The sequence below is a fragment of the Condylura cristata genome, unplaced genomic scaffold, assembly GCF_000260355.1.
Source record: "Condylura cristata isolate star-nosed mole 26May11 unplaced genomic scaffold, ConCri1.0 scaffold00031, whole genome shotgun sequence".
Taxonomy (NCBI): Eukaryota; Metazoa; Chordata; class Mammalia; order Eulipotyphla; family Talpidae; genus Condylura; species Condylura cristata.
In genome coordinates this window covers 2180801-2207696 of record NW_004567132.1, presented here as the reverse complement: position 1 = coordinate 2207696, position 26896 = coordinate 2180801, and the positions used below count along the sequence as shown (strand labels likewise).

At 37.5% G+C, this 26896-nt stretch overlaps 1 protein-coding gene across 1 annotated transcript in view; it reads right to left on the bottom strand.

Moving 5' to 3' along the window:
* Positions 1 to 26896, bottom strand: part of EML6 (echinoderm microtubule associated protein like 6) — a 269788-nt gene that overhangs the window by 64248 nt on the left and 178644 nt on the right. The window contains exons 17-21 of the mRNA XM_004691400.2: positions 11118 to 11218; positions 9701 to 9903; positions 7011 to 7122; positions 6631 to 6758; positions 2381 to 2522 (exon numbers count right to left, since the gene is read on the bottom strand). Coding sequence (XP_004691457.1) covers positions 2381 to 2522; positions 6631 to 6758; positions 7011 to 7122; positions 9701 to 9903; positions 11118 to 11218 — 686 coding nt within the window. The remainder of the gene's footprint in view (positions 1 to 2380; positions 2523 to 6630; positions 6759 to 7010; positions 7123 to 9700; positions 9904 to 11117; positions 11219 to 26896) is intronic.

Sequence of the window (26896 nt, the reverse complement as noted above, 5' to 3'; positions counted from 1 at the left end):
TAGGGGGCCCTCCCAGGTTGCCCAGGAGGTTAAAGCACAGCTCTGAGAAGCTAAAACCACTTCAGCATGAGTTCAATCCTGGCCCCGGAGGTGACCACATGGTGTGGCAGACCTCTCCTGACCTGCTCGCTGCTCCCCTTAGCAGTGTACTACGTTGATCTTCCTGTTCTGCTCTCCATTCTGTCTCTGGCGAATCCTCTCAATGCCCCTGCAACTCTGGCCTGTACCCCAGTTCTGTATGTACAAATAAATCTTAAAAAAAAAAAAAAAAAAAGACAGGACTAGGGGCTTCTCTGCTCCATAGGGTCATAGGAAGACATTTCTGAATGAGGAGTGTGGTCCCTGGGAAGGGTATGTTTAATAGAAAGACCCCCATTCTTATCATCAATACTATAGGAAGCACAGACCAGGCGTGGAGCCATCATGCAGTCTTGAACCAAGACATTTCAGTTGTGCTTCATATACACCCTTCTGTCACTATCCCAAGCACATTGAAAGTTATGCTCATAGCAGTAACTTTAAATTGACTCCTCTAAATTATATCATTCATTTAACTAGCAAGCATTTATTTACCTGGAATGAGTCAAATACATTGCTAGTGCTGAGAGAACAAAAGAGACAAATCTGCCCTTGAAGAGAACCATCAAGATTAGGTTAAACACAAATTTTTTATTGTAAGCACCAGGATACTTCTGAGACTGAAAAGGAGAGTTATTAATTATACCTGGACAAGATATATGGTCACATGATCATTCTATCTAAGGTATTTAGTAGTTGTACTCTGAATTCACTCAGTGAGGAATAAGCCTATTGTTTCTCTGATATAAGTTAGTGGGCAAATGAATCAACACTGCAGTGGTTAAGACCAAGGGTTATGGAGTCAGTGTCAGGTTCGAACACTTCCTCCATGGCATAGTAAGGCTCAAGTGCAGTATAAAGAGAGTCCTTACATTTGAGGAGGAAGATCACGTTGTGGCCACAGGCCATTCCTGGAAGGCTCACTCCTTAGGTCTGATCACTGCCATCAATTACCAACTGTCAGATTTGGGGCAACCTTAAGTTTCCTGCACCTCAGTTTCCTAATCTGTAAATAGTAACGATAATGGCCTTACTCTGTGGAAAGTGCTGGCAGAGTCACTGACTAGATAACATAAGTCATTGTCATTGTTGTAGTACAGGCTTGACATCTTTTTATACATTTATCTTTCTAGAAAACACTCACCATGTCTTTCTGTTTATAAAAGAGCTAAGCACAAATAATTCTGGGCCAGACCACAATTTTATCCTTTCTAATCTTAAGAACTACAAGAAATCTTTGACCCTCAGCTTTTATGTTTCCTCCTGACAAATGCCTTCCTCTGAGCCCCCACAGTACTAGTTTTGGGCCAGGTTTCTTTGGTTTGCTTTTCCAACCTCACTTTCCACTCTGCTACATGTCAGGAGGGACCTGCACAAACTGCATCAATGGGCTCCTGTGCCCTTTTGCTTCTGAGTGGGTTTGGTCAAGGAAAAGCACATGCCTGAGTTTGGAGGAGATAAAGGGTTGGATACTAACCTCCTGGATAACCCCCCGCTGGGGTCACTGCATGCTGGTTGAGTGTCCCAGGTGATATTCAAAGCACCATCAAGCAGCCATCTCCATAGCTCTCACCTTTCGAGATTCTAGCAATTTCTTCTTCCTTTTGCCCCTGAGACCCAGAGCTGCTATAGTACTAGCGCCACATAGTACTGCACTATCTCTGGTCATTTCTCTTCACCCTTGCCACTGTCTTATAAACAGCTGTGCTTTTAGACTCTTCTCACATTACCTAATTTGACTAGATCATCCTTTGCTAGGATTCAACTCAAATCTTGTCATCTCTAACACTAGCAATGGGTCTGGCAATTGTGGGTTCAGCAGCACTTGACACATAAAAGCTACTTAATAAATGATTGCTGGTTTGTATTTCTTGATACATATCTTAATTCTAGTGCATTTAAGAGTTTGATACATATATGTATATATATATATATATATATATATATATTTTCGGTACTATAATAAGTTCTGTTAGGCATTCTTTGCAAGTTAATATGTTTCAACAGACTGGGCAAGTTCTTGTTGAGAAGAGGAAGGACATATTGCCCCCAGGTGGCAAATGTATGTGCAGTGCAACAAAAATGAAGTGAATAATAGAGTGGGACACATGTGAACCAGGACGGTCTTCTGAATAATTCTACATGCGCTTAGTCAGGATTGTAGCAGTAAACACTGAAATCTCATAGCCGGCATATTTGCCAACAGGTGCACTCAGTAAATATCAGTTGAATAAATGAATGACTCCAACACATTCTACTGTTTGCAAATACTTTCACAGATGTATAAGGTGATGTCATGTACCTTTTTTGAGTTTCCGTACTGCCAGCATACGGTGCTGGGAGGATAATTCCCAGATCCGAAGTGTTTTATCATCACTCACTGTTGCACAGATGGGCAGGAGAGGGTGTGCTGCCAGCCCCCACACTTCTCCTTCCATGTGCCCCTGTAGGAGAGAAGAGACAAACACAAACTTGGTCTTGCTTCCTGGCAAAGCCTTCTGCAAACTTGTGCTGTATATTCAGCCCAAAAGTATTAACAAGTTCAAATATGAATAATTACACTTGAGCTTCCTTGAGCTAAAAATGATAGCACTATGTAACTTTTCCATTGGAACTTGATTCTAAAGCTGGGCCTACACGATGCCAAAGCATTCATTTGGAAAGCAAACATGAACTCATCACTCGTCCCATTCAGAAACATCTGGGTAAATAATAAAATGTTCTCCTTATATGCTACTGTTTGACATTTTACAGTACATATAGACCTGATCATGACATTAACCATTTCCTTCAATAAAGTTATGGTATAAAGGATATAGGTGCCTCTATCTGTGTCTGAGGAACTGCACAACAATAGTCTCACTAACTTAATTCCAGTTTTGTCCTTTGAATGCATAACATTTGGTAGAGCAGAAGACAGCTCAATTTTTTTCCCCAAGTGTGCTGGGTTTAACTCAAGTTCAGCATTTGTTCACAAATTATTCTATCCAGTGAACAGAGCAAACTGAAAGGATATTAATAGGTAACAAACCAATGCTGCATACACACATCCCATAACAGACAATATACTAAGCTAGCTTAGAATAATAAATGTGATAAGACAGTATTTTCAAAAATGAATACTTAAGGAGAACTGCTTCCTATAATTTATCACTCAGTAAAGCAATATAAAGAATACATTAGTATACTGAGCAACAGAACAGTTTAGAATGTATATTGAATTCATTTTCAGTGCTAAGTACAAAAGGCTTTGCTCAGTAAAGCAAAGTGGAAGACTATACATAATCACTTAAAAGGTGCTTGTAGCTGGAACACTTTGAGGAACTGGTGGCTTTCCAAAGAGAAATTGGGTGATTCCAGCTTAACTGGGAAGCTGTTTGAGCAAACAGTAATTTGGCAGACAATACAAAGTTCCGATATAGCTGACATTCAAATATGTGAGAAGGACTGAAGAGTAAAGATACTGTTTTCCAATTTATTGGATTTAGTTTCAGAAACATGTCTACTTCTACAGTTTGTTTTGCTTTAGAAGTCTCCCATCACTAAGGTCACAGCCAGTGGGTAGAGCAGGTATGAACCCCCATGTCCCGTGAATGGGATCAGCTTGGAACTCTTATACAGATTGAGCTCCCAAGCACATTCTCCTTCAGAGTAGAGTTTTGGGGCTCTGAAACCCTTTCAAATCACTGTCTTATTTTGTTGATTCTTAAATTATATTTATTTAATCTGAATATTTTAATTCCTGTATAACACAATGAGCAAAGCAGGCACAAGGAATTGAGTCTGGGGTCTTACTTTCTTACTGATCAACCATAATGCTGATAATAAACTGTTACACAAGTAAGACTAGATCAATACACAAAGTGGGAATTTTCAGAACCCGCCACATGCCCTCCCCTAGTCAAGTTTGCCTTCTGAGAAAACAAGCAGCCAACTCCAATGCCATGCTACCGAAACTGGAAAGTGGTTCTGGGATCTTCCCTCTTCAGGCTAGTTGATGTTCTTAATTGCTCTGCTCTGCTATTCCCTAACTTTGCATTACGATGTATTCTTTCTCAGGATGGACTATGGGCCCTGAGAGAAGAGAATGCACATCACATATCTCAGCAGGAGTCCGACAAACAATGACTGAATTACTGATTCCTACCTAGGAGGAAATGAGTGATAGAATAGTAGAGAAAGAGAGTGGATGAAGGAAAAAAGAATGGACACCATTCATCTAGACCCCCAGTTCCCCCACAGCCCAGGCTGCTGTATCTTCTGCACTGCTCTCCTACAGTCTGCACACTAAGAGACATTAGGGGAGCAGCCTGTTGAAGTGAAAAAGAAGGACCTTTCATTTCTGACAAAACTTGTTTTGGGTCCTAGCTCTGTCATTCTTAGCAGGTGCTTGTCTGCAATTCCTGCTCCTTGTGTCCCTCTGCTAGAAAATGACTGCAACTGAGTCAATCAGCTGTGGAGATGAGAGATGAATTTTGTAAAACAATCACTTGACATCTAATAGGTGCTCAAAATAAAAATGGTAGCTGTGGTTATTTTTATCATTAGAACAATGGAAATGAATTTAGGAAAGAAAAGAACTAGAGAACATGGTAGGTGAAAAATCTATTGTATGGGTTTAAAACATTTAAATAATTATAACCTTTATTAACTTCCCAGTTTAATGATAACCCTTTTTAAAAAATGACAAAACTTAGGAGTTTAAATTTTAAAGTATTGTTTAAATCATTACAGAATAAATCTCACAAAAGTAGTTAAGCAAAACACAAATTTTGGGGAGAGAAATAAACAAGAGGCAGAGCAACTGGAGAACAAATTGACACCTCAAGGACATGTCTCTAGCCAGGCTTCCTGGGACTGTCAGCCACAGGGTTATTGATAACAAAATTTTTTAAACACACATTCAAAATACTTGGGGGTTGGGGGAAGCAGAGGGGACTTGAGAAAATCCACTTTTAAAACCTTGTAGTTTTCTGAGTCATGATATTTGTGTAAACCTGTTCCCAGGGTGTAGTAAATCAGAGGGCCATTCTCAGCAGGATTGTGGGGTTCATTTCTAATATCAAGCCTGCAGGCATGAATCAGGTGAGAGAAAGAAGGTGCTCCTCCATTTGACCACAGAAATACTGAAATATATATATTCTTTTCACTTTTACCTTCTAAACACACTCTCTCACCCCTTCCTGTGCTTCTTCCACCTGTAAATAAAGTGCAATATCACCAAGTTGGGCAGGACTGCTTAATGCTACCTCAGGTGAGATTGATCACTTTTTAATCTCTGAGGATTTGTTGATGTTTACTTTAATCTAATTTTATCTGAACATAATTCTTGAGGTGAGTGCATAGGTAAGGAGAACATAATATGTTCTTGTGAATCAAATCTGAGACTAAAGTGAGACACAAAATCTAAAGAGACAGTTGCAGGCCCTCCCAGGTGGTATAGTGGGTTAAAGCTCAGCACTATGTAGCCAGCCCCAGCTGTTGCAGCATGAATTGGACCCCTGGCAAGGAAGGTGACCCACATGGCACAAGCAGACTCTCCCGTGTCTCTCCTGCTGCTTCCCTCAGCAGTTAAGTTCGTCAATCTGCCTATTCTGCTCCCTGCTCTGTCTCTGGTGAATCTTCTCACCGCCTCTGCACCTCTGGCCTGTACCCCAGTTTTGTATACATAAATAAATCTTGAAAAAAAAATAAAGAGATAGATATGTATTTGATGTGTGCAGAACAAATATCTTACTAATTTCATAGATTAACAAATGGAGAGGAAATATACCTAAAGAGCCTCATCTATGAACTGGACTTTAGGTAATGAGATCATGGATTTTGAGCAGACACTACAACAAAAAAAGGCTGGTGGGACCTTGGAAAGGGAAATGTATTTTGCATATGGCAGGGACATGAATAATTGGAGGCCACAGGGTGGATCATGATGTATACTCATGAGGTGGCTGTTGTAAGTCTTCAATTTTTCACTCTCTTATGCATTCACTTCAGTTTGAGAATGGAATGGGCTTGATTCCAACCAATAAACATGGCAAAGGGAGAAGATTCATAATTACATGTATAGGACTATGCTACCTGTGCTTATTTTCCTCTGTTCCTTACTGGCTTCGAAGAAGCAAATGGGGAACCTCATGCAGCAAGAATTATTGGTAACTTCTAGGAGTTGAAAGTAACTTCTGACCAGCAGCTTCCAAGAAATGGGTTCCTTCAGTCCTATAACCACAAGAAACTGAATTCTGCCAACAAGGTTGCATGTGGGTTGAGTCTCAGATGACATTGCATCCCTGACATTTATTGGATCTGAGAAACCTTGAGCAGAAGACTCAGTTGAGCAGTACTTAGACTTCTGACTCACAGAAACCAGAAATTAAAGCCTGTTGTATTAAGTTACCAAGTTTGTGGCAATTGTTACAAAGCACTAGTAACTAATATAGTAGATGGACAGCCCTAAAAATAAGTGCATTTTTGTACCATAAGTGCTCCCTGCCTCACCCCAATCCAGATTCTAAGTTGTGACTTTGAATATATGAATATGTACAAACACAATACCTGAACAAGCAGTGTCATTGGGCCGCTTTTGTCAATTTCCAGGATCTCTCCATTTTTTGTTCCCACCAGGATATGTCCATGTCCCAAAGTGATGGCACGAATTGAAGGGTTATCTTCCAAAAGCAAGCCTGAAGGGAAAATAATATATTCAATATTGTAAATGTATTTTATAAAAAAAAAAGAGAGAAAGGACTATTATATAAAGTCTGTTTTAATAGTTCTAAAGTACTAGGTAATTATTTCTGACATTACTACCAGGGACCAAGAACTCTAAATGTGGAAAAGAAATAATTGACTTGGTAAAGGCTTTCCAAGAACTTCAGTACTATCTTCTCTATCCCAGTGAACAGTGAGATGGCAATGGTGTTCAGGAGAGGCACCTTTTGAGCTAGTTGACAATGCTGCTCTTTTAATGGCATATGTCTTCAGGCACCTTTCAAACATATCATCCCAGAGCTCCACGACTCCATCCTTTCCACCTGTTACAAAGCCCTGTGAAGGTACACATGGGAAGAATTATGTACACAGCAACATGACAAACATTACCCCTCTTTTCTAGGTAGGGATATTTAGTTCCCAAATTAAATTTAAATGCATTATTCTACCACAGGTAAGGAAGTTTTGTACAGGAGGCTAGAAAAGATGGTAACATTCTTAATGTTTTCTGGGAGCATCTCACTCCTACTTCTCTGGCAAGAGTAAACACATTCCCACTTTCCTGTTCTTTGTACTTTCCTCAGACCACTGATTGGAACTTGACACCTTGGATCACACATGTGGATTTTGTGCTCAGCTCCCCAACTATTTGGGGAACAGAGCAGTCTCAAAGCCCAGCAGTTTCTTTTATCTCATATACTCCCCTTGAGTGAATCAGAATTAGTATCTCAATTAAAAATAATTGTCAAATGTTTAAACATTTATCCTTTGGAAAGTTACTTCCAGGACAAAACACCACTACTTATTATTAAGAGTAACTTTGGTTATAGCTCTTAGATGACAAAAGAATCCTGCTATTTTGTTCCACAGACATTAATTTCTCCAATAATTAACACCTAGATTTCTTTTTACAAAATTTGGAAAGTAAAAAGTTTAACATATTGGGGCCCTCCCTGGTGGCGCAGCGGGTTGAAGCACTGCACTGAGAAGCTTAAGCCACTTCTGCACGAGTTCGATCCCCGCCTGCCCAGGAGGAGATCCACATGGCATGGCAGACCTCTCCTGACCCATCCGCTGCTCCCCTCAGCAGTGTACCTCGTTGATCTCCCTGTTCTGCTCCTCACTCTGTCTCTGGTGAATCCTCTCACCCTCTGCATCTCTGGCCTGTACCCCAGTTCTGTATGAATAAATAAATCTTTAAAAAAAATGAACAGTGATCTCTATTCTGGTACTAAGCTTATGATTTCTTGGCTTTACTAGTTTTCCTTTCTGGCAACTAATCTTATATACCAACTGTTCTTAGAAAAGTCTTCTCAAAGAAAAAGACGAGTAATTCAAACTTTTAATTTATCCACTTAATGAAACTCACAAGGGAATAATATTTTGAGGCTTATTATGTTAAATATCCCTTTTCTCTATCGATTTTCTACCTAGGGATATTTAGTTCCCCAATTAAATTTAAATGCATTATTTTATACTGTGACAACTTTGCCCTTTCCCATGCCCTGTCAATTTAATTAAATTGCCCTGTCAATTTAATTGATTAAGGTATAAAAGAGTTTAAACAAGTTATAGACATCAACTTCTGGGTTTACAAAATTGTTGCATTTTACTTTAATCTTTTTCTAACATTTTCAGTTTAACCAAAACCAAGATTAAACACAATCGTTACAAGTGTACACCAAACATGAACCTACTTTTGTTAGTGGAATCTCTGCCTAGAAAGTGTAAAATAAGGCTTGGCTTAGTTATGTGTGCAGGGTGGCTTAGATTGTCTGGAGGGCTGAGAGCATAGAAAAACTGGTGCATCAGCTAACTAGCCATGAGTTAAAAATTGTTATTTTCTGGAAATTAATTGAAAAAGAAATGTTAATACCACTGAAGATAGATGTGTGCTTTATAAAGGAACACTACAAGGAAGGTAAATAGCTGGAAAAAGATGAGCTTGAGTAGAAGTATGTTCAACATGATGATAGTTTTTATCAACGTCATTGTTAATTTTATGCATTCATTTGACTGGTCATGGGATAGTTTTATTAAATATTTATGTGATGAGATTAATATTGGAATTGGTGGACTCAGTGGACTGCCCTCCCCCATGTGAGGTGCCATCAGCCACTCACTTGGGAACCTGAATAGAACAAAAGGCATAGGAAGGATGAAATCACCCCGTTTTCCTATCTCAGTGATTGATCTAGGACACTGATCTCATCTTTTCTTGCCCTCACACTAGGATTTATTTATATCACTTGTTCCCTGGCTCTCAGGCATTTTACTCAGACTGAACTGAAGACAGCACAGTGGGACAGCTCAGTCTCCAGAATCATATGGGCCATTTCCTCTTAATAAATAACTATTTAAATATGCACATACATGCATAGATGTATATGAAAGCCCTACTGCTGCTATCCTTTGAAGAACCCTAATACAAATGATGAAAAAATTCACTCTGACACTCCTGTAAAAGACGAACATGTCTACACAGGAATAAATTGGTCATTAACCTATTTTGGTCAAGTTCATGTGTGGGAAAATCATCTTACCACTTGCTGCTTCTAGGTCCCTGCCCATTACACCACTGAGGAGGGAGACTGAAATATTTTTCAGGAGTCTTCTGCTACCTTGTGTCTACATTTATCCTGGTATGTATTAAGGAATTCTTAGGAGCGCAAGCCAATAAGTATGAAAAAGTGGAGAGAAATTGAAGATAAAGAACAAGTGACAGAGAAATTATGAAAACATGTATACTTTCTTCTCTATCTTCTCCTGAATAGAGGTTCATGACCATACTTCCTAATTCAGAGTGTTACAGTGTTGACAGATTCGGGCATCCTCTGGGTGCATGCCTTCCTAAGCCTACCTTACCCGTTTAGAAAGTTAATGAGAAAAACAAATTCTGAAAAATATACAATACCTTATCCAATGCATACATAGCAAACACAGGCCCGTCATGAGCTTTCACTGTCTTCAGTAGCAGAATGTCTTTCCAAATAAAAATATCTCCAGTAGCTGCTCCTGAGAATACCAAGTCTTCCATTCGCCCATAAGAAACACTCATCATTGTTTCCAATTTTCCAACACTTCCAAAAATTCCTCTTTTATATGTGAAACCCCCACCTGGAGAGTACACTTATTAAGTATACTTATTACTTTTTAAAAAATTTGACACCTTCTATAAACATGTAAATAGTCCATCTTCAATGAAAATCCCAGGTCTACATATATGTATATGTGAAAACAGATCAAATGGCAGAAAACATCAGCATATTCTAAGAGGATTTCTCATTTACTCATTGCTTATTGAACCCTAACTTTGTTATGGACACAGTGGTCAATGCTGGGGTATAAAGAGGAAAGGAGAAAGTTCCTGCCTTTAAGGAAAGTCTGGTGGGAAAGAGGACTTGGTATCAGTTCAGTGGGGCATTTTCTAAAGGGGTTCAGGGTTAGTCCTGCCAGCCAGTGGAAGGAGTGGCTAAGTACCTGGGAGGAGCTGGGGGTGTCTTCATGAAAAGAATGAAAACACCACTGGCTACAAATGTAAACACATTATATATGTTTCCGCTCAGTTTCTATCACAGCAATTTTGGGGTGAGAAAAATGAATCATTGTGTAGTAGACAGTATATCCAAATTGGCCTTAGATGTTCACATTTCCTTGCCAGACTGGCACTGGGAATCCCAGACTCACTCCAGACAACTATGGACACGCTGGCTTTGCAGAAATGTTGGGTGCATTCTCTTTTTTTTTGAAAGCAGAATTGTAACTTATTTATGTTTTATCCAAAGTAAGATTGGTTGGTACAAAAATTGACACTAAGATTTCACAAATAATTCAATAGTAGGTCTGACTTATCAGTGAGGAGAATAAAATATCCCTTTGTGTTTTGTCATGTTTATTCATCCTTATTATTGACAATACAACTCACAAGTATTTATTTTGGCCATCTACTGTGTATAATGCCAGAGTTTAATTCATGTGCTAAATTCAGGAATAAATAACGGAAACCTCAAAATACCAAACATGTTATTTACCCAATCAAAACGATCATTTCATGCTCAATAGACCAACATAATTATTGCTTTCAGAACAGATGACTACAGATAAATATAATTATTTTCAGAGTAGAACATTTTTCAAAGCTCTCTAGATACTGATGAATATGTATAGCATATCAAATATCTTAAGATTCACAGTTTAGACATTAAACAGTCCAGAGTGAACTTGGTAGAAAATATCTTTTATGCACATTTTAATCTTAGATTGCAGAGACAGGCTAGGAAGTGGCAGTGTAAAGCTCTCAGCCACAAAATCATAAATTCAAACAGTAGTACCTGCTTGTTGCCAGAATTTAATGTGCTTCATCCCAACTGTAACCAGCTTGTCAACATGGTGTGGGTTACACTTTACCACAAATATTTTATCTTTATGTCCTCTGTAATAGATAAGAAAAAAATATAATTTGATCGAAGTAGATATATAAGGCTTTGTTAAAAGCATACATTTGGCCTAATTTTTATTAAGTACGTCCAACAGAACAACAAAAATAGATGATTTAAAATATACATTAAGTCTTTATTAAGATGAGCTTTGACTTTTCTGTGTATATTCAGGCTCTCCCTTCTTTATATTGCTACCAATGGCTACTTAATTATGCTTAAATAAAAAAGTGAACTATTTTGAATGAATCAGAACGTTTCTGACAGTAAAATTAATGTCCCCACCATAGCACAGTGATCAATTCTCAAAATACTATGTTCTGGTACAGAAAGAAGGAAAACATATAGCAGTAGTACTAGCACGAAGCTTCAAATGTAATGTTCCTGCTATTGAAGGCAAAGCTTAAGGTTGAACAGAACTGAAGTGCCTGGCTCACATCCATGGAGAGAAAGGATGTCATTAACTAAGTCACGGCACTTCAGGAAGCTGAGTACTCAGAAAGGAAGTATTATAACCCAATAAGCAGGAAGATAAACACAAAAGAGCAAACTGATTGTATGCCTTGAGCTACAGACCTGGTCTTCCACAGAGTGAGGGCATCTGCATTAGAGTACAAAGTTATCACATTAGAATCTGAAAATTTCTTGGTCATAGTGAACTCTCTGATGGGTATTGGAACTTATCTTTAATCATTCAAAAGAAAAGCAATTACCAAAAAGAACACGACTGACCAATTCCCCCTATGACTATAGGTACAAAATTTTAAATATTAGTAAAGAGAATCTAGTAACAAATTTGCAAATAACTTTGTGACCAAATGTAATGATAATTAACTATTAAGGGCTCAAATAGCACAGTTCATCATATTAAAAGTACTAAGAATAAAAATTATTATTTTCTCAGATGCTAAGAAAAGTATTTAAACAAAATCTAATGCTAATATATAAATTAAGATCACTCAACCCTTCATAAAGGAAAAATTAATGGATGCTTCCGACTGATCTCTTAGATATTTATATTTTCTTGCATTACTGGACTGTCATTGAGAAACTAACTTCATTCAGTACAACCATAAAGGCTGGTTTTCAGACATGTAGTATGCCATTATATTTTCTTTAAAAATAGAGAGTAATTTATTTGTGAGGTATGTGTATAGATGTGCGTGAACAAAATAGTTAGATTCTTACTTTTAAAAAAGTTTTAATATTTACTTACTTCCATCAATTTTTGACAGCATTTGATTTTCCCCTTAAGTGTAGTCCCCATAGTTCTCCTACCACTACAGCACCCATGATCCATCACCACAGTTCCTTGTGCTCTTCCCTCTCCTGTTTTGACCCTCACATTCCTACTTAATGGGATTCCCAATATCAGGAACAAGTTTATTGCCACTACCATTTAATATTGTACTGAACATATTAATTACTACAGTTAGAAAATATTTTAAAATTTAAAGACACAAGTACTAGAATAGAAGAATTAAAACTATTTGTAGGATGACATAATAACATATCTATAAATTCAAAGAAAAATAATATAAAACAACTATAGAGGGTCCTCCCTGGTGTCGCAGTGGGTTAAAGCACTGCACTAAGAAGCTTAAGCCACTTCCTCCTCAGTTTGATCCCTGCCTGCCCCAAGGAGATCCACATGGCGAGGCAGACCTCTCCTGACCTGCCTGCTGCTCCCCTCAGCAGTGTACTTTGTTGATCTGCCTGTTCTGATCCTCACTCTGTCTCTGGTGAATCCTCTCAACCTCCACATGTCTGGTCTGTACCCCAGTTCTGTATGAATAAATAAATCTTTAAAAAAAAAAACTATAGATAACTACATTTCAATATAGTTACAGTATATACAATTAAATGCAAAATCAATAACCTTAATCTATGCTAGAGCCAGCTGAAAATATAACAGAAGACAGGACCCAATTATAAACAACAAAAACATCAAGGCACAAACATAATGGACAAATTGGCAATATATTAAATGAGTAAAATTGGCAAAACTACCTAATATCTGTAAGATAGAAAGGTGGACTTTAAAGTGGAGACAGCCCGTGTTCTTGTGTTGGGAAATCAATCATACATATGTCAATCCTCCCAGAGTTTGTTTATAAATTCAATTTGATCCCAACAAACAGCATTGTTCATCTTTTTGTTGTTTTGTTTAGCATGTCAGTTTTTTAATCTGGAGCTAGGCATAACTTGGAAGAATAAACCAACAGGACAGGTCACTATAGAAAAGACCAATGTGTGAGGGGCAGTTCTCCTAAATATTATTTTTTTGTGCATAACATTTTTCTTGCTTTTAAAAAAACTTTAGGCCCTCCCTGGTGGCGCAGCGGGTTAAAGCGCAGCACTGAGAATCTGAAGCCACTTCCGCATGAGTTCGATTCCCGCCTGCCGCCTGCCCCGGAGGAGACCACATGGCGAGCCAGACCTCTCCTGGCCCGCCCGCTGCTCCCCTCAGCAGTGTACTTCGTCCATCTGCCTGTTCTGCTCCCCACTCTGTCTCTGGTGAAGCCTCTCACCGCCCCTGAACCTCTGGTCTGTACCCCAGTTCTGTATGAATTAAAAAAACAAACAAACAAAAAAAAAACTTTAATATACATATAAGGGCCTCCTAGGTGGCCTAGGGGCTAAGTCTCAGCACTACCACATGAATGACCACCTCAACGGCCTGAGTTCAACTCTCAGTCATGAAGCTGCCCCACATATGGTACAGCAGACCTCTCCTGATTCACCTGCTGCTCCCCTCAGCAGTGTATTTTAGTGGATCTGCCTGGTCTGCTCCACACTTTGTCTCTGGTGAATTCTCTCACCCTCCCCCACACCTTGGGCCTGCACCACAATTCTTCTATGCAAAAATAAAATCCTTAAAAAAAAAACAAACTAAACAACAACAAAACCCTAGCGACTATGCTAAAAACTAGTTGAAAAAAAAAAAAAGTTCAGTAAAAGTGACAGGGTACAAAATCAACTTACAAAAATCAGTTGTGTTTTTATATGCACACAATGACCTAGAAAAATCAAGAAAAGAATCTATGAGTAAGCTTAATGAAGAAAGTATATACAAGGAAAACTCCATGACACAAAAACAGGGAAAAGATATTCCCTATTGGTGGACTGGAAGAATTAATATTATTTAAAAGGTTCTTCTATGTAAAACAAGGTACAGATTCAATGCAGTCCCTATCAAAGCTCCAATGGTGTTCTTTAAATAGAACAAATATTTGTGAAATTCAGATGGAACCGTAAAAAACTCTGAATAGTCAAAATAATCCTGAGAGAAAAGAGTAAGAGTTGTGGTATCATACTCCCAGATATACTGTACTATACAGCTATAGTAATCAAAATAATATGGGACAGGAACAAAAGCAGATGCATAGATCCATGGAATAAAATTGATAGCCTAGAAATAAACCCATACTTCTGTGGATGATTAATTTATAACAAAAAAGCCAAGAGAAAGAAGAGTCTCTTTAACAAATGGTGTTGAGAAAACTGGACAGCCATATCCAAAAGAATAAAATTAGATCACGAACCCACATCTCAAAAAAAATTAACTCAAAATACACTGAAGGCATAGATGTAAGACCTGAAACCATAGAATACACTGAAGAAAACAGAGGTAAACACTCTACAATAATGGCCTCAATAATATTTTTTGGACTCATCTCCAGTAGCAATAAAAGAAAATATAAGCAATGGGACTACATCAAGGTAAAAATAGTACAGTTACTTTGGAAGAGAATTTGGTGATTTCTTAGAAAAGTTAACATATTTTTATCATAGCGGCACCAACTGTATTTACCCAAAGCAGCCGGAAACTTAACTCCACACACAAATTTGCACAACAAAATGTATTAAATGTATAGCCCATGTAAATGGACTAAGCTCATCAATTAAAAAGAGTAGCAAGCTCTATTAAAAACAAAACCCAACCTTTTGTCATTGATAAGAAGCACATTTAACTACAAAAGATAAATATACATTGAAAGTTACAGGTTGGAAAACAATCCTACAATCAAATGGACTAAAAAAGAAGGCAAGTAGCTATAGTTTTATCAGATGAAATAGACTTCAAACTAAAAAGGTAAAAAGAGACAAAGATGGTCACTACATTATGATCAAGGTGACAATACATCAGGAAGACATAACACTCATCAACATACCCTCACCAAAGGCACACTAAAATATGTAAGACAATTATTATCAGCTCTTAAAACAGACATTAGAGAAAATACATATGTACGAGGTGACTTCAATCCCTGCTCTCACCAATGGACAGATCAATGGGACAAAAGAGAAACTAGAGCCCTACATAAAGACCTAGACCTCACGGGCTTAACAGATATGCATAGAACATTGCACCTAAGAAAATCTGAGTACCCGTTCTTCTCCAGTGTGCATGGAACATTCTTCAGAATTGATCACATATTGGGCCACAAGACAAATATCAACAGATACATTAAGATGAAAATCATTCCAACTCTCTTTTCAATCATAAAGGCATAAATCTAGAAATATAAAAAGAAGGAAAAGATCCTTCCACATCATGATGATTAAAATCCACACTACTAGAAGACCACTGGATTAAAGAGGAGAAATAAGGAAGAAATTAAAAAATACTTTGAGTTGAATGACAATGATGGCACATCAAGAAACAAGAACAAACTCAAAGAAACAAACTGATCTTCCATGTCAAAGAACTAGAAAAAGAACAAAAGATTCACTAGAAAACAGTAAAAGAAAGGAAATAATAAAAATCAAAGCAGAAATAAATGCAATAGAAATTTTAAAAAATAGTCCTATAGATCAAAAAAACCAAAAGTTGGTTCTTTGAAAAAATAAACAAAATAGGCAAACCTCTAGCCAGGCTCTGTTGGAGGCCAGCTCCAACTATTGAGGTGTCTGGAAGCAAGAAAGGCAGGACCCTAAGATGGGAAGGCACTGGCCCAGCGGAGATTCCTAAAAAAAGGGGGAAAGGATAAAAAGGGGAAAGGAGAGCGAGGAAGACACGGGAGTCAGAGTTGGGTGCAAGTCTTCCTGCTTTTTTGTAGGTCTTTATTTATATTGTTTAGCAAGATTTAGTTACAATAATGTATCAGGTAAGTTAATAAGAAATCAGCATAAAAGTTTTAAAGGAAGAGGGGAACAATGCATCCTCTTCCTGCTACTTTATGACATACTATACTATACATCTTTGTGATAGCTTTCATATATACGGATGTATAACTATGACTTCAAAGGATCAGGGTCTGGGAAAGGATGAGCTGTTAGCAAAAGATTTAGGATTCCTAGGGAAGGAATAAATTGTGTTAGCAGAGTTGTCAGTGATAGTCTAAAGAAAAGCTAATGGCTAACTTAAGGTTAACAGAGAGTAGCTAGTGTTTGTTTTAGAAAAGGTTAATTAAGACTTGCAGAGAGAGTAGTTAGTGATTGTTGTAGGAAAAGAGTAAATTAAGAGGAAGTCACATAGTTATGCTTTAAGCAAAACCTGTGTTGATAATGTTAGGAAATTGTCCATGGGTCCTTATGCCCTGGGAGTTATCTAAGATTTGCTTTTTGTTTCAAAAGACCAAGGAAGCTTTCCAGGAGTCTTGATGCAGGCGGGGGTGGGGGTCTTATCTCTCCAGGAGCTTGCCTTTTGTCTTCAGTCAAAAGAATTTCCTGCCCTGGAGCAGCTCAGCTTTTACTTTGCCCTGGCCAGGTAGCCAATTTAGAGTAAGGCAATCCAGTTACAAACTGATGTTGCTACAATATTTTTGATATTATGATTATACAAAAAAGGGAGGTTGTAACATAAGTTAGCAATGGAAATTCTGATTTTTCAGAGCTTTTCCTGATCTACCCGGAATCTGTCAGTTGATAGACGTTGCATAGCTTGCATCAAGGCTCACAAAGAAAAAAATGGTAGAAAATAACAAATAAATAAGGTCATACAAAAAGAAGAGAAATTACAAAAAACTCAGATGAAATCAAAAGAATAATCAGAGACTGCTATGAACATTTATATGCAAACAAGTTCAACAATTTAAAAGAGATGGACAAGTTCCTAGAAAGATACAATCATCCAAACTTAGAGAAGAAATAGCACACCTAAACAGATCATTTACAAGCAGTGAAATTGAAATGGTAATCAAAACACCCCCCAAAAACAAAAGCTCAGGACCAGAAAATTTATAAATGAATTTTATCAAACATTCAGAAATGAATTAGTGCCTATCCTACACAAACTCTTTCAAAATTGAAAAATAGGAATACTACCATATACATTCTATGAAGCCAACATTACACTAATACCAAAACCAAACAAAGACAGCACACAAAAAGAAAACTACAGGCCGATCTGCCTAATGAACAAGGATGCAAAAATCCTCAGCAAAATCCTCACCAACAGAATCCAACAATGCATCAAAAGGTTTACTACACTGGGCTCTTCCTGGTGGCACAGTGGATTAAAGCACAGTACTAAGAAGCTAAATCCACCTCAGCTTGAGTTTGAGCCCCACCCTGGAGGTGACCCACATGGCGCAGCAGACCTCTCCTGACCCACCTGCTGCTCCCCTCGGCAGTGTACTTCGTCAGTCAGCCTGTTCTGCTCCCACTCTGTCTCTGGTGAGTCTCCTCACCGCCCTAGCACCTCTGGCCTGTACCCCAGTTTTATATGCATGAGTAAATAAATCTTTAAAAAAAAAAAGGGGGGGGGATAATACACCACAATCAAGGGGAATTTATTCCAGGGACACAAAAATGTTTCTACATAAAAAAATCAATTAATATAATCCAATACATCAACAAAAAGAAAAATAAAAACCACATGATAATATCAATAGATACTGAGAAAGCATTCAACAAAGTTCAACATCCATTTATGATAGAAGAAACATAATTTAACATGACAAAAGTCATATAGGATAAACCCACAGCTAATATTACTTTCAATGGGAAAAATCTGAAAGGCATTCCTTTAAGATCAGGAATAAGACAAGGATGTCCACTCTCCTCACTGTTCTTCAGCATAATAACAGAAGTCCTAGCCAGAGTAATAAGGCAAGAGGAAGACACAAAAGAAATCCAAGTAGGGAAAGCAGAAGTAAAACTTTCACTATTTGCAGATGGCATGATAATATATATATAGAACCCTAAAAACTTTACAGAAAAACTAATTAAAGTAATGAACCAGCCCTCCCTGGTGGTGCAGCAGGTTAAAGCGAAGCACTGAGAAGCTAAAGCCACTTCCACATGAGTTTGACTCCCGCCTTCCCGAGAGGTGACCACATGGCGTGGCAGACCTCTCCTGACCTGCCTGCTGCTCCCCTCAGCAGTGTACTTCGTTAATCTGTCTGTTTTGCTCCCCACTATGTCTCTGGTGAAGTCTCTCTGCCCCTGAGCCTCTGGCCTGTATCCCAGTTCTGTATGCACAAATAAATAAATCTTTAAAATAAATAAATAAATAATGTAATGAACCAGTTTAATAAGTAGCAGGATACAAAATCAACACACAAAAGTCAGTAGTCTTCCTATAAAAACAGTAAATCTGAAGAAGATGAAATTAAGAAAATGACAGCACTTACAACTAAAGAAAAAAAAAAAAAAGCTGGGAATAAACTTAACCAAGGAGGTGAAGGACCTATACAAAGAAAATTACAAAACATTGTTAAAAGATATAGAAGAAGACACAAAGAAATAGAAAGATACCCCTTGCTCATGGGTTGGAAGAATTAACATTAAAATGGCCGTCCATTTACAGCAATTTACAGGTTCAACACAATCTTGATAAAATTCTCAATTATATTCTTCAAAGAAATAGAATAAATATTGATAGAATTCATATGGCACCACAAAAAACTTCAAATAGCCAAAACTCTCCTGACAAAAAAAAAGGAAAATGGGGAGTTATCACATTCTCAGACTTCAAATTATACTACAAAGCCAAAATGATTAAAAGAGTATGGTACTGGAACAAAATCAGAAACACTGACCAATGGAACTGAATAGAAAGCCCCAAAATAAAGCCACACATATATGGAACTAATCTTTGACAAAGGACCAGAGAATATGAAATGGAACAAGGACAGTTTGTTCAATAAATGGTGCTAGGAAAACTGGACCACTAATGCAAAAGAATGAAACTAGGCCACTATCTTACACCATACATAATAGTCAACCCAAAATGCATAAGAGAACTGAAAATAAGACCAGACACCATAAAATATATAGAAGAAAACATAGGTTTTCTTCTATATAGGACACTATAGGACATACATCTCAGTAACATTTTAGACTCATCCCCCAAAACAAAGAAAGTGAAGGAAAAGATAAGCATCTAGGATTACATCAAACTAAAAAGCTTCTGTACTGCAAAAGAGAGATTAACCAAAACAAAGAGACACCTTACAAATTGGGATAAAGGCAGTAATAAATTAGGCCTTGCATCCAAGGGTGATAAGGCGGTAATAAACTGGGCCTTGCATCCAATTAACTGGGCCTTGCATCCAGGATGGGACTAGAAGAAGGTGATAACGCACTGGGCCTTACATGAGTTTTAAGCTGATGAATCACCATTTTGGAACCTGAGCTTAGAATCTATATGAGACCCTTCCCCCCATAGGGCTGGCAGTAGCTGCGGACCCCACTCTAGGGGCTCTGTCCCAGCTGCTGCTGAGCAATAAACTCTGCTTGCTCAGCCTTTCTGCCTCCTGTCTTCTTTTCTTGCGGCCAGTCACAGAAGTTGGGAAAAAACATGTAGAATTCTTCAAACTACTGAAAGTGGAACTCTCATATGACCCAGCAAATCCATTCCTAGGTTATCTACCCAAAGGACACAAAAGCATCAATTCAAAAGAACACTTGCACCGTATGTTTACTGCAGCACTATTAACAATAGGTAAACTTTGGAAACAACCCAAATGCTCCAAAATAGAAGACTGGATCAAGAAGATACAGTATACCATGGAATACTCTCTGGCAATCAAAAAGATAAACTAATGCTATTTGTAGTAACATGGATAGAGCTATGCTCAGTTAAGTAAGTCAGATGGTTTCACTTATAGGAGGAATATGGAGAAACCAAATAAGCATTGGGGGAAAAAAATCATAACAAAAAAATAATAAAAAGATAATTATAAATCAGAGGTATTTTGCAGTGGAGGAGGAGGTAGAGGGATCAAAATGAGGGATGAGCACAAGAGACTATAGTGATGGTGCATGGGTGAACTGGTGGTAGATAGTCTATGTGGACTACACCTGAGAAAAGTAAGCAAACATTGTAAAAAAATGAAAAAAGATATAAAATATATGTGAATTTAAAAAAAGAAAAGAAATAGCGGTTTTAATCATAATTGCCCAAAACTTGGAAGCAACCCACATGTCCTTCACAAGTGATGGAATTAAACAAACAAAAACATGGTACATCCAGAAAACAGAATGTTATTCAGCTTAAAATGAAATGAGTAGGGCCTCCTATGTGGCTGATGGGTTAAGTCTCAGCTCTATCACCTCTACAACCTGAGCTAGATCCAGGCCAAAGAGCTAATCCACATGGCACAGCATACCTTTCCTCACCTATTCCCCTCTGCAGTGTATTTAAGTAGATCTGCCTGTTCTGCTTCCCATTCTGTCTCTAATGAATCCTCTCATTCCCCCTACACCTCTGGCCTACATCCCAGTTCTTCTATGCAAAGAAAAAAATAATGATATGAGCTAACAAGTTATGAAAAGACATGAAGGAATCTTAAATGGATATTACTAAGTGAAAAAAACTAGCTTGAAAAACATACTGTATGATTGCAAGTACATGCAGGCAGAGCACTGAGGATTTTTCAGGCAGTGAAACTACTATGTATGATACCATAATGAAAGATATGTTATTATATATTATCAAAACTCAGAGACTGTAGAACACCAAGAATGCATCCTAATATAACTATAGACCCTGGGTGATAATAGTGTGTCAACATAGTTTCATCTATTATAACAAAGCACACTCTGGTGCAGGGTGGGAATTCCAAGGAGGTTTTGCATATGTGGGAGTAGGGGGTTTATAGGAACACTGTACTTCTGCTCAATATTGCTATAAACTTAAAACTGTTCTGGAAATACAAATTCTTATAGGGGGGGGGGAAATCCATGTTGTTGTGAATGACATGAGTTTATCTTTTTTGATTGTTGAATAGCACTTAATTGGGTATATACCATATCTTCTTGATCCAGTCCTCTATTTTTCAAAAAGATTTATTCATGCTTGCAGAACTGGGGTACAGGCCAGAGGTGTGGTGGGTGAGAGGGTTCACCAGATACAGAGTGGGGAGCAGAACAGGCAGATTGATGAAGTACACTGCTGAGGGGAGCAGCAGGCAGGGCCAGGAGAGGTCTGCTGCGCCATGTGGGCTACCTCCCTGGTCGGGGATCGAACTCGTGCTGCAATCGCTTTGGGGAGCTTCATAATGAGGTGCTTTAACTTGATGTGCCACTGGGAGGGTCCCCAGTCCTCTATTTTTTAAAAGATTTATTTATTTTATGCATATAAGTACTGGGGTATAGGCCAGAGATACAGGGGGTTAGAGGATTCACCAGAGACAGTGGAGAGCAGAACAGGCAGATGTGCTGAAATACAGCTGCTGAGGGGAGCAGTGGGTAGGACAGGAGAGGTCTGCTGTGCCATGTGGGTCAGCTCTCTGGACAGGAATCAAACTTGTACTGCAGTGGCTGCAGATAGCTTCACAGTGCTGTACTTTTAACCCGTTGTGCCATCAAGGAGGGCCCTGACCCAGTCCTCTGTTTTTGGGCATTGGGCTGTATCCATACCTTACCTATTTGATGTAAAAATATATAACTAAATTATAAAAAAAACAAGGGGAAAATATGCCTGGGCCATCTTGGTAACCTTATGGAAAAAGACTTAACAACTGTATCTGTTCTAGTCCCCCTTTATAGGAGCCTTTGAATTCAAGGTTTTTTGTTACCTATGATCATCCATGGTCTGAAAATATTACATACAATATTTTTGAGAGAGACTATATACATTTATATAATTTATTATAGTATGTTGTAAAAATTGCTCTGCTTTATTATTAATTATGTAATAATAAGTAATTACTATACTTAATACAGTAATTAATAAATTAAATTCCCTTAGGTACATATTATAGGGAAAACAGTTTCAGATGTGCCCCATCTTCAGCTTCAGGCATCTACTGGGAATCATAGAATGTATTACTGTACAAAGGGGGATTACTGTAGACCCTATGATAAACTTCAAATGGTTTAGAGATTTAAATGCAAGATAAAACAATAGCAGATTAGGAAGACTGAGTGATTTTCTTTTAAATTAAGAATGAAGAATGCTTCCTGTGACTCAAAATGTTGAATCAGTTCAAAGAACAGTAAGTTTGACCACATAAAAATAAAAATACGTGGCTTGATGAAAAATACCACAGCAAGCTTAGACAAATAACAAACTAGGAAGCATATCTATAATTTATAGACAAAGGACCAATATTAAAGGATATTACTTCTTGGGCAAACTGTTTTATTAGAAAATCCAAGTTCATAAGTGAAGTTTTATAGTGGTTATGAAAGAATCCTAGCTTTCACTTAGCATGTTAGTTTACGGTTAAGCTATATCAAGCATTATGCAAGACTTCATTATGCTTTGTTGCTGAATAAGTAATAAGGGATTTGTATTCAGGATTTATTTTTAAAACTCTTACAATTTAATAATAAAAAGACAAATCTACTAAAAATAGGCAAAGTTTATATACAGACATGTCTACAAAGATGAGCTATGAATGGCCAGGAGCACATGAAAGAGGATCAGCATCATTAGCCAACAGGGAAATGAAAATTAAGCCCATAATGAGATGCCACTTGAAATGTACCAGTATGGCTAGTACTAGTATAATGAAAATGATAGAAAATAATAAGTGTTGGTGAGGATGTGGAGAACCCAGAATTCTCATTCACTGCTGGTGGATTGCCACCTTGAAAAATATTTTGTTCCTTTTTATTTATTTATTTATATTTTACATCATTGTTCATTTCTTAACAGTGCTTGCTTTCTTTTCTCAGATTCAGTCCCCATGGAATAAAAGGAAAGAAAAAGAATAAAAAAAGGTGAGAGGGGAAAGCACTATGCTGACATCCGTGATTTCACCCCAGGAAGCACTGGATAAATGTTACTTGTTTTTTCATTAATTGGGTGGCTTTGAATAACTCATGTAACCTTGAACAATTAAACCCTTTCACTGCTAAAAAAAAAAAAAAAAGAGAGAGAGAGAGAGAGAGAGAAAAAAACAGGTCTGGGGGTGCCACAAAATGTTAAACATATAGTTACCACATAACTCAGCAATTCCACTCTTAGGTGTACAGTCAAAAGAAATTAAACTCACATGTATAGTCACAATTATATACATGAATATTCAAAGCAGTATCACCCATAATGGTTAGAGGAAAAAACAACCCAAATATTCATCAACAGGTGAATGGGTAAATAAAATCTAGTAAATGAAAAATGAAAAAAACTATCATATACAATGAAATATTGTTGAGCAACGAAGTAAAATGAAATACTGTAAAATGCTATAATAGATTAACCTTAAATCATATGCTAAATGAAAAAAGCCAGTCACAAAAGATCTCATTGAGTTTTTTATTGCACTTACAGGAAATGACCAGAAGAGGAAAATCCAGAGATAAAAATCTATAGCTAGGGCCCTCCCTGGTGGCACAATAGGTAAAAGTGCAGCACTATTAAGCTATATGCAGCTATTGAGGCACAAGTTTGATCCCTGGCCAGAGAGCTGGCCCACATGGCATTGCAGACCTTTCCTGACCCGCCTGCTGCTCTCCTCAGCAGTGTGTTTCAGTACGTCTGCCTGTTGTGCTTCTCACTCTGTCTTAGGTGAATCCTCTCACCCCCACACCTCTGGCTTATACACCAGTTCTTGCACACATAAATAAATAAATCTTAAAAACAAAAACAGGTTAATAATATATATATATATATATTATTAACCTATATATATCATTAACCAATTAATATATATTATTAACCAATATGTATTATTAACCAATATATATCAACCAATTAATATATATTAATAACACATATTATTAATATATATTAATAATATTAATATTATTATTAACCTATATATATATCATTAAATAAGGTATGGGCCTTATTTTGGGGGAGTGGAAATCTCCTACTTCAATAAATATGCTAAAAATGTCTTAAATTACATTTTAAATGGCCAAATTGTATGATATTATTTATCACAAAACTAAGGAAAAAACATGAGAATAATTAAACCCATGGATCTAACTACCTTTTATAGGAAATGCAGGGGAAAGCCTGGATGTGTCCATGAAGAATCAATCTAGTTCTAAATGTGAAACATTCCATAGATCAAATAACATGGTTGTTCAAATCATTAATGTCATGGAAAAGGTTGCAGAGGGACCGCTAAAAAGGAAGCTTAAAAATATTATGACCAAAGGCAATGAGTGGAGCTTGTTTGATGCAGATTTTTGTCTGCTGTGTTTTCAAGTTGCTTTTTTTAAAAACACCATATTATATTAACACATGTTAAAATAACCTACTAGCATAAAAAACATGTACATGACTCAGAGGTATAGGTTCACACCTCTCCAGATGTATGTTACACACCACACCCTCCAGTTAAGCACCAGTAACCCCTACCATAGTCCACAGATTCACTCTCCCTTTCTTTCCAATTTCTTCCCTTCTGATAGCCTCAATTCTGCAATTTCTAGGGTTTGTTTTGGTTTAGTTTTGTCTGTTTCTTTATACATACATACATACATACATACATACATACATAAATATATATATATATATATATATATTCCACATGTGAGTGAGTAAAATCACCCAGTATTTGTGTGTCTCCTTACTTAATTTGGCATAACCTGCCCTTCCATCCATGATGTCATGACAACATATCATTTCCCCTCTAGTTTTTAAGGAGTATTCCATCGTGTATATATGCCACTTTTCTTTTTTTCTATCCACACATCAGTTATTGATCAGTTAGGTTGTTTTCATAACTTGGTTATTGTAAACAGTCATGCAATGAACTTAGGAGTATATATATCTTCAAGTTAGAGCTTTTGAAATCTTCAGATACCTACAAGTCATACTTCTGACTCAGACAGTGGATCTATTTTGGATATTTTGAGAAACCTCTATATTGTTTTCCATAGAGTCTGGGCCAGTCTAAATTCCCAACAATTCCCATCAAGTGTTCCCTTATCTCCAACATCCTCACCAACACTTTTTTATTTTTTGATATGGGCCATTCTCACGGGTATGAGGTGGAATGATTAGGTATCAGCACATAAGACACTCATCAACACACACCTACATACATTTACCCACATACACCAAATTAAGGTACATCAAAATAGGTAAAGCAATTATTAAACCTAAAAGGAGACACTGATAGTGTCAATGGTTAGATCGCCCAGACAGAAAATCAATAAGGAAACAACTTTAAATGAAGAATTATACCTGATGAGTTTAAGAGACATTTTAAAGCACTATATTCCCAAAAGGTTTGCTTATACATTTTCTTTCTTTTTTTTTTTTAAGATTTATTTATTTCTGCATACAGAACTGGGGTACAAGCCAGAAGTGCAGGGACAGTGAGAGGATTCACTATAGTCAGATTGGGGAGCAGAACAGGCTGACTGACAAAGTACACTGCTGAGGGGAGCAATGGAAGGGTCAGGAGAGGTCTGCGTAGCCATGTGGTCACCTCCAGGGCTGGTGGGGATCAAACTCATGAGGAAGTGGCTTTAGCTTCTTAGTGCTGTGTTTTAACCCCTGCGCCACCAGGGAGGGCGGCTTATACATTTTCACATGGGCACAGGGAACATTCTCAAGGGTAGATCACATGCTGGATAACAAAACAAATGTCAATAAATTCATGAAGATTGAAATTAAGTATCTTCTTTGAAAATAATGATATTAAATTAGAAATCAATCACAAAAAGGAAGCTGGATGCAGATTAAATAAAATCTCATATTTAAAACAGCCAGAAATGTTTGGTTATGAATTAGGTAATATATGGAAGAAATTACCATTGCTTTAGCTAGTTCAGATAATGACATGATGATTTTTTAAAATTTTATAAGTTTATTTTTACATATATTTGTGCATTTTTCCATCTCAGTTGCAATTCCTCATGTGCCATCACCAAATCGCCCATGTGCCATCACCATAGTCTAGTGCATTTCCCTCGCCCCACTGTTTTTGATCCCATTCCCCACTCTACCCCCACAAAATGTCTCTGGTATTTAGATATTCAAGACATGATGATTTTTTAAAATGTCTTTTAAGTTAGAAATACCTACAATACAAATGATATGCTATCTTAAATTTTCTTTAAGGTGTTCTAGCAGAAAAGAGTAAGAGAACAAAATTGGAGTTTTTAACTATCTGTAGCAAGTTGCAAATGTGTGATGGGCACATAGAAGTTCATCCTGCCATTTTCTCCACAATTAGGTAACTTTGAGAATTTCCATGAAAAAAGTTAAAATAGGCCCTCCCTGGTGGCGCAGCGGGTTAAAGCACAGCACTGAGAATCTAAAGATGCTTCCGCATGGGTTCGATTCCCGCCTGCCCCGGAGGTGACCACATGGC